The sequence below is a fragment of the Dryobates pubescens genome, chromosome 1 (genome assembly GCF_014839835.1).
Source record: "Dryobates pubescens isolate bDryPub1 chromosome 1, bDryPub1.pri, whole genome shotgun sequence".
Taxonomy (NCBI): Eukaryota; Metazoa; Chordata; class Aves; order Piciformes; family Picidae; genus Dryobates; species Dryobates pubescens.
Genome location: NC_071612.1, coordinates 16,960,899 through 16,972,491, shown reverse-complemented (window position 1 = coordinate 16,972,491; position 11,593 = coordinate 16,960,899). Strand labels below are relative to the sequence as shown.

Sequence of the window (11,593 nt, the reverse complement as noted above, 5' to 3'; positions counted from 1 at the left end):
TACCAGAAGCAGACAGTGAGAGAAGGAAATGCTTGTGCCTGTTAAGAAGGATCCTGCAAATTTAAACATCCCTCCCCCACAAAAAAGGTCAGTATTTAGTATTACTCATGCTTTTGTACAGAAGGGCATAAATTGCAGTGCTGTTATTTTCCACTGCTCTCCTTAAAGACCTTGTGATTAAATAAATAGAACCAATAATGCCTTAATGATCATGGAGTACTATGATAGTATTGTTCATCCATAGGTACACCTCTGCATCAGATACTCTCAAACTACTCAAACACTTACTATAGCTTTAGGCATATGCTGAAGAACCTGTTATCTGGTCCTCCTCTAGAGGTAGGGAGACAGCTTTGCATGGCCCTTTTATGCATACAATTTGAAGCCAAGAGGACCTGTTAGATCTAGGGGTCTCTTCCATGCCCCACGGTACTGAATTTCACCAAGTAAGTCTTTATGAAGCTCACCATATTCAGCTAAGCAGAAACACTTGGTCTCGTGTGCAGCAGGCAAAGGAAGAGCACCACTGCTGACCCTCAGACATTAGGGGTAGAAGTGTTGAGGTATTGAATCCAATGCCAAAGCTTGCCTGCAAACACTAAACAAAAATTTTGGAAAATGCTGTGCTCTTTGTTTTCTTTTGAAGCACTTTGTGTGACTGTGTTCATGACAGAACATCTTGGTTTCTAGCAAGAAAAACCCCACATCATTTCACTTGGCTGGAAAAGTTAAGTTTTCTGGTTTTGTTTGTTTTATGATTATCCAGGGAAACCCCAGCTTTGGTTTTTAAGACATGAAATCAGTTGGACTTAATGATTTTGGAGGTCTCTTCCAACCTGGTTGATTCTGTGATAGTAAAATTTAAGAGCTCACACAGCAACAACTTCTCCGTTCCCAGTAATACCTTTTATGATGCAAGCAAAGCAAGCTATTACACCATCCTTCTGCTTGAAGCCCATCACCACAAGTATGACTTTCTGGGAGATGTGGTGGGGTTTTATTAAACATTACAGGACTATCAGTGGTATGGCAGGGGAAGATGCTCTATAGTTTGAAGTATTCTCTAGCTAGGACTAGGACAGCAGAGACAACCCTTTTTTGCCTCCACATGATCTGATTCTGGTTTACTCTAATGAGAAAGACACGAAGGTTTTCTTGGGAAGCTGCAATGTAATGTTCTCACATACTTTGGGATGCAAGTCCCAGAATGTAATGAACACTTAAGGTGACAGACAGCAACCAACCACTGAGAGGCATGGAAGGGTTGCTTCACGCAGGAGGCTTTTGAGTTTGGTTTTAAATTACTCATAAATGTGAGTTTTGGAGATTATTGTGCTAACTGCAGTGACACCCTGTGGTGAGGAAGCAGATATTTGTTTCTGACCCCATTACCTCAAAGAAAACCCTAAAGTTTTCTCTGCCCTGCTGCCTGCAGTCATTTGCAGAAGGAAACACAGCTGAAAGGTAGTTTTTCCCTGGTAATGAGTAGCATTCCCTATAACATATGAGCAGACAAGTATTTTGCAGTTTCCATTATTATTCAGACATCATTCATACAATTAATATTATAATAAGTGATTTCATATGCATATTGCCTGGCTTTAGCAGAAAATGTGAGGTTAAATATAAATTGTATACAAGTGCAATTTAGTTTAACTTCCAAGAGCAATGCACTACATATAGAAAAGGACCTAGTGACTTGTGACTATCTAGAATGATAGACCTCTAGGGGTCATGTAGTCCAATCTCCCTGCACTTAGCAGGGACACCTTCAAACTAGACGGGGTTGCTCAAAGCCCCATCCAACCAGACCTGAGATGCTTCCAGGGATGGAGGTTCTACCACTTCTCTGGGCAACCTCCTAACAGTGTTTCATCACTCTGTATATAAAAAAAATAAAAAGGGCAAAAAAAATTCTCCTCCTTCAATACAGACTTAATCTTCCCTCTTCAGTTAAAAATCATTAGCTTTTGTCTTATCACAACACACCCTGCTAAAAAGTCTGTCCCTATCTTTCTTACAGGCCCCCCCTCTAAGTATTGAAGGGCAGCAATAAAGTCTCCCTGGAGCCTTCTCCAGGCTGAAAAACCCCAAATTCATATTTTGAGTAAGTTACATGGCACTGCCCAGCAAATTATTTGCATTACAACTCTATTTTCCCCACTGTTCAATTCACCTAAATCCATCCCTTTCCCTGCCTTTGGTTCCTTCCCTAAACATCCCATCATAAATCCTGTGCAATCCTAAAATGCTCTTTCCCTGCATCCATGATGTGTCTCACCATCATATAAAAGGTGCTCCTGCATTGACTCACTGTGATACATTTCACATCTGGGTCCTAGGGCTGAGATTCTCCTGGGAGAATCCCACACACGGTGCTCCTGCCTTCAAGTCCTTAATTTGTGTTCCTCTACTTGTACTCCTGTGCACATCTGGGCTTGTGGAGAAGCCCTGCAGGGCAGGGTAATATTCAGGCTTCCCCTTCAGCCCTTGTCTTTTTGTGCTGCTCTGTGGGTGTAAAGACAAGCTGTTATCACAAAACCCAACAAAAAGATGATAGTTCAACTGCCTCTTTACCCGTGGAGCCTGTTGTAAAACCATCATGTGCTTTCTCCCAAGATTTTAGCATAAATCACCTGATCTTTTCTCCTTTGTCTCCAGCTTCTTTCTTACTACCATGGTACAACCCCTCTACCATCATCTTTATTTATCCAGCCAAAACCTACAGCAATGATTAACTGATAATTGTGCCTCTGTACTACAGCCTATTTCTGTGTGGTCCTCACTGAGCATTAGCCTACAGATAATCATTGTCCTGTTTTCCCCATGTCTTTCCTAAGTGCTTACTCCATTACAGTCTTTCCACTGTAATGGGAACTGTCTCTTCCCCAAATTCTACCTTTAGACTAGATCACATTTTCCCAATTACCCTGACCTTGGCTCACCAGGTCCAGTCAGACCTCCTTGCCAAACTGAGTGAGCATTCAAGAGTATTCTTAACTCCCCCATTCCCTTCCCCAACAGTCTCTTATTTTTACCCACAAGTCCTACTGACAGGAACACCAGCCCACAGCTACAAATACCCAGAAGCCTTTCCAGCACTGTGAAAGAATTTACTGTCTTGGGAGTAGGATGCAGTTGCTATTCCAAAAGGAAAGCACTGACAGAAATATCACCTCTTTTCCTAGGCCCTACCTCTACACCTTCCTGAATGACTACATACTCATTGTAACGGATTTTGGTTTGCTCCATTTTAAAAGACTCTTGGGAAAATTGTAGAATCATTTTTCCTTTAAAGGGCCAAGAAGGATCAAGACCAGAATATATTGTATCTAAAGGAAGAGCAAACTCTGTGACAGGACTTTTTCCCCAACAAAATGACTAAGAATTCAGAGAGAATTGCTGTTTCCAGTGGCTTTGAGGGAGATTAACAGAAGCCCTGGCCATCCCTGGCCATCCCTGGCCATCCCATGTGAAGCTGGTTGCTGTAATTGAGGCCCTAAATGAAGAAATCTACATATTTAGTAAATGTTTAGTAAATTTTATTTTTAGGCTATGTTTAACAGCCCTATTTAATTTTTAAACAGAACTGAGGAAACTAAACCAGCCTGGAGCTTAAGTTTCAGTTGAAATAGACACAAATGTTGAAATGCTCACAAAACATTTCTACAGCAGAGACAATTCCTCCTATTTAGAAGGCAACAACCAAAGTAGTCATCTCCAATGTTTAAAATTGTCTGTTGAATCTGCATTTTCCAGGTCTCAAACAGAACTTTTCTTACCTGGTTGTACAGTATGAAGTGCTCTGAAGCAACTTCATTTCAACTTTGGGTGGTAAGGCAGATGGGGAAGAAATGGGAAAGTAGAACAGTGGAAAAAAAGTGACATGGTTAAGACTAATTGGCAAGTGGTATGAGATCCTAAGCACATAATACACACAGAAAAGCATGATACAGTTAGGAAACAATATTTAATTCAAGTTTAAAAAAAAACAAAAAACCACACACCTCAAATGCCTCTGAAAGTAAAAATCCATTTGATAACACTGTTTATGCTACACAACTGGAACAGCTTTAAATCTCGCTTTGCAAGCACCCAATGGTAATTTACCCTTGTCCTCCACACATTTAAAAATGCTGCCACAAGCTGAAACACCAAAAAAACAACTTTATCATTTTGTAAAAGCCCTTTCTACAAAATTTGAAGTACAAATTTATTGTTAACATCATTTCAGCTGAAGTCTTGTAATTAGCTCAAACTGATACTAGAGTTAAGAAGTGAAGTTTCTCCAGTACCACAAATCTAGGTTTCCACACACAGATTACGTGTGGTACATACATAGCACAAAGCAAACTCTATTTATAGCCAAAAGAGGAATGGAAGCTATTCAGAATGTAGACTTCCTTTTGCACCAATTTTGTAGCCCAAAATGTGCCCTAACAGCTCTCCCTTGGGAAGCAGCAGAAAGAGAAATTTTGGAAGACTGGTCCCTTAGTTACTCAGTCTCAAGGTGAGAATACAAAATGCATTTTGAAACAGCTGCCATGTTGATATAATTTCTTTACCTAATGCTCCATAGAAAAAATTATAAAGCAATCAGGAAAAAAACTGACTACATTCTAAATGTGCTTCCTAACTGCACGTAAAAGATGAAATGGTTGATTCCCAGTTTATGCCCTAAGTTATAAAAACAGTTTAGGTTGGTTCATAACCTAAACTTTGAGTAAAGAAGAAATCTATGTCAACACTACTATTACATCACCATTAGTAAATGTATTGCATTGTAGATCTTCTCCCTGTTGGGAAAAAATATTAAGCCAAACTACTGACAGTTTTGTTGCTTGGCCTCTTCAGCAAAGTGAAATGTAGCACCAAATGAATCAGATAAATTCTCATCTTTCTTCAATCTCCTCTTCCTAATTTTTCAAGATACTCAGAGCGCTACTTCCAAATCTGCCTGTGCCTAAGCTACTCAAGTTTGCATTTCTAACAGTCATATTGTGTTTCGCTTCTAATAAGGAACATATTCTTCAAGTCAATTCATCACATCACAAAGGAGCAAACAGTAATTCAGAATATAAATTACAGATGAAAACACAAACTTAAAAACTACAAGGTGAAATTTGTTATGAAGGGAAGTGAAATTCTTTGGTGAGCATAGAGACAATGCATGGAATCTGTTTCTTTGCATTAAAATCCTGCCGAGTTGAGCAGGACTCATACTCTGCCACTCTGCGATTCACCCGAGTTAAAATCTGCATGAGTTCGAGCTCCCTTGCGTGTTTCTCCAGCATTTTACAGAGTGACTGAATAAACCAGGAGCCCTCAGCTGAATTCCTCCAGGAGTAATAACCTATGGAAGACAAAAACATTGAATTGATCAGATGTAGCAGCCGCTGATAAAGGACAGGATATCGAAGAGGAGAGCAGTGCATTGTTTTCAATAGCAAATAATGTTCTAAAATAAAAAGTCAAAACCACTAACCAATGAAATTTAGACTTTTTAAATCATCTACCCAAATTTCAACTCAAGAAGATTTTTCTAATAGAATAGAATAGAATAAACCAGGTTGGAAGAGACCTTTGAGATCGTGTCCAACCTATCATCCAACACTACCCAATCAATCCTCTCATCTTTTCTACACTAAGAAAATTATGTAGGTAGAACACTAAAAGGCAGGAAAGCAATCTTCTGCTGCAACAGTCTTCGCCATTAATCACTTACTACTCCTTTACAGAGTAGTACAGGGAGGTGACAGTACAAGTGGAGCCAAGGTGCTAAATGGATTTCAGTGTCACTTTCCAAGGCAGCCAGCACCAGAGCAAGAAGACAGTCTCAAGCTGCACCAGAGGTGGTTTAGGCTGGATGTTAAGAAGAAGCTCTTCACAGAAAGAGTGATTGGCCATTGGAATGTGCTGCCCAGGGAGGTGGTGGAGTCACCATCACTGGAGGTGTTTAGTAAGAGACTGGATGAGGTGCTTGGTGCCACGGTTTAGTTGATTAGATAGTGTTGGATGATAGGTTGGACTCGATCGCAAAGGTCTCTTCCAACCTGGTTAATTCTATTCTATCTTCAGAACTAGGTACATGAATGAAAGACTTGAACGTATTTCTGCTGAGAACATTAAGAACTCTGCCACTACCAATTTTGTTAAAGGACACAATAAAGCTGATAAACACCAGCATATTATTTGCCTATCACCCACTTCTGTGTGTGCATCTACAAACACCCAATTGTTTTGTTCTCTCAGAGCTGTTCATACCTTTTACATCCTGCTGTAAATTATTTGCACAACTGAGACCAACTGAATTTAGAGCAGATGAACATTTGAGGCGGTGCTAGTGAGAAAGATGCATATTATGGGTTTATTTTTGGTTGGGTGGGATCCTTTTGTGGGAACTGAGAACAGCATTTGCCTCAAAGAAATCAAATCGGGGAGGGGGAAAAAAAATGACCGAGGGAAGAAAATTCTTATTTCCACGAAAGAGAATGAAGTAGTCACTCACTGACTGGATACAACTGCATTTGTCATTGACAATACCAATTCAATCTGATGTATAGATACAATTTCAGTAACAAAGCTGTCTTTGCAAGTCTCTCACCTGGAGCTGTAGAATATGCATACAGGAAGTCTGCTTCTACAGGTATTTTCTGACACACTGTTTCTTCTGATGCACTGTCTGCCTCAATCCCAGAATCTAATTCTGTCCCTCTACAAGCCTGTTTGGTGGAAGGAAGAATGGAAAATAAAGTTTTCAAACAAACACACACAAAACCACCACCAACAAGAAGGCAGTGATTGTGATCACAATACTGAATACTTTTTAAGACTAGTAGAGCCTGATTAAAAAAAAAAAAAGGCAAAAATAACACTAATTTATATGCTCACATTTCCCTTACATAGGCTAAGAAAAGTAACCAGCATTTGTTTAAAATCAACTACAGTTTGGTTAAAATAGATGTTAATTCAAAAGTGCATTCAGAAACTCACTGAAAGTATTGGCTAGTGTGTAGAAAGATTTTAAGTAATCCATAGAATTAAGGTAATGCAATCTCAGCTGTTTCAAATACTGCCTAGCTAATAGGGCAGACTGCATCCCTTTCAGACCTGAAGAGCATCTTATTCTGAAACTAATTCCATTCAAATAGAGTTTAGAATTAACTTTTTTGCACTACTAATTAATTAGAAACAACATGAGGTTTTTTTAAAAGTATCCATCTGATCTGATGATCACTGCTCACCTGAATGAAAAAGAGCTTGGGTTTTCCTGCCAAACTTTTGCACCTGTCACCTCTGAAAAGGCTCGTGAGCGCTTTCAGTTCCAGAGGGCCATCAGTACCATAGATTAATCCTTCGTCACCATGGCTTAGCAACACACAGACAAAACTGCTTCGCTTGCTGTGATCTTCTTCAGAAACTTGAAAGAAGAAAAAAGATAATTATCCTAACTTTTTGTGTTCCCTAAAAGCTTCGAACATTTGATGCTTGTTATGTCACAAAAGCCTTTAAGAACTAATTCCCATGTTTAGAAATTTCCAACCAGTTTTTACTCCTGAACAAAAGGAGATGGCCCTAGTTTACTTCAGGAGGCTGGACACAGAACATCCCAAACTGAAGGCCAACCATACCCATTCTAAGACATGGTCACAGAACTAGGCCAAGAATACCATGTCCCCATAGCAGCTCAAAGATACACTTCACTCAGGCAGTAATGGTCAACAGTCTTGTGATCTGCGATCAGACTGATGAGGAGTTCTGAGCTTTGGGAACAGATGGGGAAGTCTTACCTCTCTTTCCAATCAGAGACACTTCAACTACTTGGATTCACAAAATCATAGAATCACAGATTATATGGAAACTGAATGCTGCTGCAGGGACCTAGGTACTAGCATTACGCCTTTCTCTCACTCCTGTCCCATAGCAACATCTAGGAAGATTTTTCAAGCCTCTGAATTTAGTACTTAAAGACCTTCATGTGACTACAAAATGCTGGAGTTATGGATCTTTAATGCAACAAGGAGGGTGGACAGCAAGCTTTCTACCCTGGCCTTCGGAAGGGCAGACTTTGGTCTCTTCAGAGATCTGCAAGGGGGAGTACCATGGGATAAAGCCCTGGAAGGGAGAAGGGCCCAAGAAAGCTGGTTACAATTCAAGGAATACCTACTGTAAGTCCAGCTGCAATGTGTCCCAACAAAGAAGAAGGGATGCAAAAATGCCACAGGCCTTTTGACTTTCAGCTATGGTGAAGAGACAGGCTGCAATTCTACTAATAAATTCACTATGCTTGTGCACATTCTCTGGCATAAACATTAACTGGCAATAAACAACCTACATCTATGGTAGCATGCGCACCTGAAAAAAACAAATGGGATTACTTCAGGCTAACTGTCTGTTGGGAATAATCCCTGGCATACTTTTACTGTTGAACTGTGACCTGGCACAGCCTGGGAGCACACTAGTAGGCACAAGCCACAGTCATGCCAGGGAACCTTCCAACAGTTTTCTTAGAACAGATTGTTAACAGGGCTATAGATACCTCCAGGCACCATGTAATTTACTGGACTAGATGTAGCTGAGTACAAAGCAAGAACAGAAGAACAGAAACAGTAGTATAGAGCTCTCACTTGACAGAAGGGTGTTTCATTTCACAAGTCAAGTAAACATGAGTTGTTTCCCTAAAAGAGTAATTCATTCTACACACTTGCACTTCTGGTCCCTCGATTAGAAACCCTTCTGCATCAGAATACCTCCTGGGCCATACCACCAAACATACAGCACAGAATCCCTCTACCCAGTTAAGCAGGGTTGTTTTTTTTCCAACTCACAGAGCTTCAGTGATTCCAGAGCCAGAATATAAATCAATCTGCACTTAAGTTTCATCCTTTTTTCCAGCCTTCTTTAAAAGACAAGAAAGGATATGAAGACAACAGTCATGGCACAAAAGATGGAGAGAGCAAAGATGAATAAACATGGAAGCTATGATGTATATGTCAACCTCAGTAGCACATTACTAGTAGGTGTAACATATTATCTAAAATAACCATGGAAGAAGAGATGTATTTGGCAACAGTGGTTGATTTAATACACACACTGAACATACTATTACTTACCATTTTGCAACAGATTAAAAATGTCCTCACACGAAAGATCATTGTTGATCTTTATCTTATAACCCAGCGTCCTAAAAACGCCTCTGACACGTGCAGCGTCCACATCCGTACCTGAACGGGGTGACATCCCTGTATGTAAGAGAAACGTATTGTGTTTTACACGATACAGATGGCATGGTCTGAGCCAAATTCTTTTCTCACTTATACCTGTGCCAACCTGGAATATTATTCTGGACCCATTCTAACAGAAAAAACGATTGCACTGCTATACGTGCACACCATCTCCCGCTCTCTGCGCCTACACTGTAAGTTTATCTATTCCTATCTGTATTTAGGTAGATATGAAAACAAGACATACAAAAGGATGTCATTTGCACAACAGAAATCATGACTAAAAGTTAAGACAGGCTTGTACTACCCATCAGTTAATCTCCCCATTGCTGCTATACCCCAACGTGTTGCCTCTAGCCACATCTAGAAGAATTACACTGAAATGAATCTCATTCAAACTACCTAATTTTAGATGGCAGCAAAATTTCACCTGCATATTTGATTCAGAGCAATAATACAGGCCACTAATTCACCTAAAGTAAAAAAAAAAATTAAACATTGGAAGTTGTACCAGTATGTTTGTGGAAGTTCTTATTGTTTATTATCACACATTCCCCCATCTCTGGATAATCCATTCTGTATCTGCTGTCTTGCAGAATTTCAGAGTCCACAGACTTGCTAGCAGGTAGGTTCTTTCTGTACAGAAATAAAGACAAACTCCAGGTGTTAATCCCTGATCTCTCTTCTCTAGTTTCAAAATAACAACAAACTAAGGTTAATTTATATGATTCTAAGTTATATTTGTGAAGCCTGTTGGTAGATCTGACTTAAGACTAGTGAAGACCGTACTTGCCCAGACATTAAAATAAATAAAAGTGCTTTGTATAGTTAAGCAGCCACATAAAAACCTCTGTTTCCAATTGGGCAAAATATGCACATACACAAAATAATTTTTAAAAAAATGGGGAAAAGTGGAGCCATTTGTATTTGTAGTAATCTTTTGTGCAGCTCTTAACAAGCTTAAAATTTAAAGAATCAAAGAAGAGCTGTGTCTAAAACAACACCTCTTCAGTTTAAGGAAATGAGTTACTTCATCAGTAAGAAATCAATTGGGTTTTTTACTACCATCTCTTGAAAGTTTTGTACCTGGAAGCAAGATCAGGTCTCTGAGATTGTCAGTCTATTATAAATTCTAGCCAAAAGTCATACAACCATTGAATTTTCACAAGTAAACACTCAAAATCTAGAAGGACCAAGACACTATATGTGGCTGTAATTCTGCCTTAATGTATACACCAACCACACCACCACTCGTAACTGTGCAGCGCCTGTTAATTTTACTCAGTCCACGTATGCTGAAGTCAGTATGAGTTTTCACATCAAAGCAGACTGGTAAGTGGTTACAAGATAGGAAGCTGCTATCATGTAGTCTGCAAATAGAAAGTTTGAAATGCTCTTCTATCTAATTTAAATTGAAATACTGGAAGAATTACTTTAGAAATGAATTAAGTTACAAGAGACAATCCGATGACAGCACTCTGTCAGTGTAATGACTAGCTGTCACCAGAACAGGCCTGTGCTTCCTTGCTTCCACTCCTCTAAGTTCCCCTTGCACTTGTACTTCTGCTGCACATAAAACCCTACAGCAGGTAATGCAAGCAGTAGAACTATCTGCCACAGGTTGAGGTGAGCTCTAGGAGCAGTTCAAGGAAAGGATTGAACATTTAGCCAGGGTGAGACAGAAGTCTCAGCTAGCCACTTAATAATACTGTTAAGCCAAGTGTTTTGCTTTTCAGTTCCTTGCATATAAACACAGCCTGTTCTGTCACAGGTTGTATATTTTCAAAGGCAGTACAACAACTGTAATAGTTGTTTATAATTTGCCATAGAAGAAATTCTTCCTTTCCTTCATCATTTCTTCTGTGGCTCTCACCTCGTGTTACAGCACAAGATTCCTCAAGTCTTAAACCAGAAGTACCTCACTTACCCTTTGGAACTAGAAATAGATTTTGCATCTGTCAGATCTTCCTCCACATGTGGTCCATCTCCTGTGTCTGCCATTATGGGTCTCAGTTATCAGCTTTAAAACACAGGAAAACAGAAATACACAGCAGTTAGTTTTCCATGTGAAATAATACCTTCAGATTGCTTATTTTTGTTAGGTTTCCTTAAAGCTTTACACAAAGAAAGGGCAATTTTTTAGAATTATGGGAATGTTAGAAGGGGATATTCTTATCAAATAACTTTAGCTTAGGAGCTGAGTAATCTCTACATGTCTTATATTTGAAAGAGTGTGAAATATCTTTCTAAATTACTGTGTTCTGAAACAACTATGGGAAAACCAGTCTGCAGATCACTGTGACCAAATCACCAAAGAATGCCTACAAAAAGTAGGATAAGAGACAAACACACTGAAAATTATTCTGTTT

The 11,593-nt window shown here is 39.4% G+C and overlaps 1 protein-coding gene across 1 annotated transcript; it reads right to left on the bottom strand.

The window, feature by feature from the left end:
• Positions 1 to 4,005: 4,005 nt before the first annotated feature.
• Positions 4,006 to 11,265, bottom strand: CASP3 (caspase 3). Its single transcript, XM_009910877.2, has 6 exons — positions 11,152 to 11,265; positions 9,736 to 9,860; positions 9,114 to 9,242; positions 7,245 to 7,420; positions 6,605 to 6,722; positions 4,006 to 5,353 (listed from the first exon to the last, which is right to left on the bottom strand). The coding sequence occupies exons 1-6, from the start codon at positions 11,223 to 11,225 to the stop codon at positions 5,127 to 5,129; spliced, it is 849 nt and encodes a 282-aa protein (XP_009909179.1). The 5' UTR covers positions 11,226 to 11,265; the 3' UTR covers positions 4,006 to 5,126.
• Between the last annotated feature and the right edge of the window lie 328 nt (positions 11,266 to 11,593).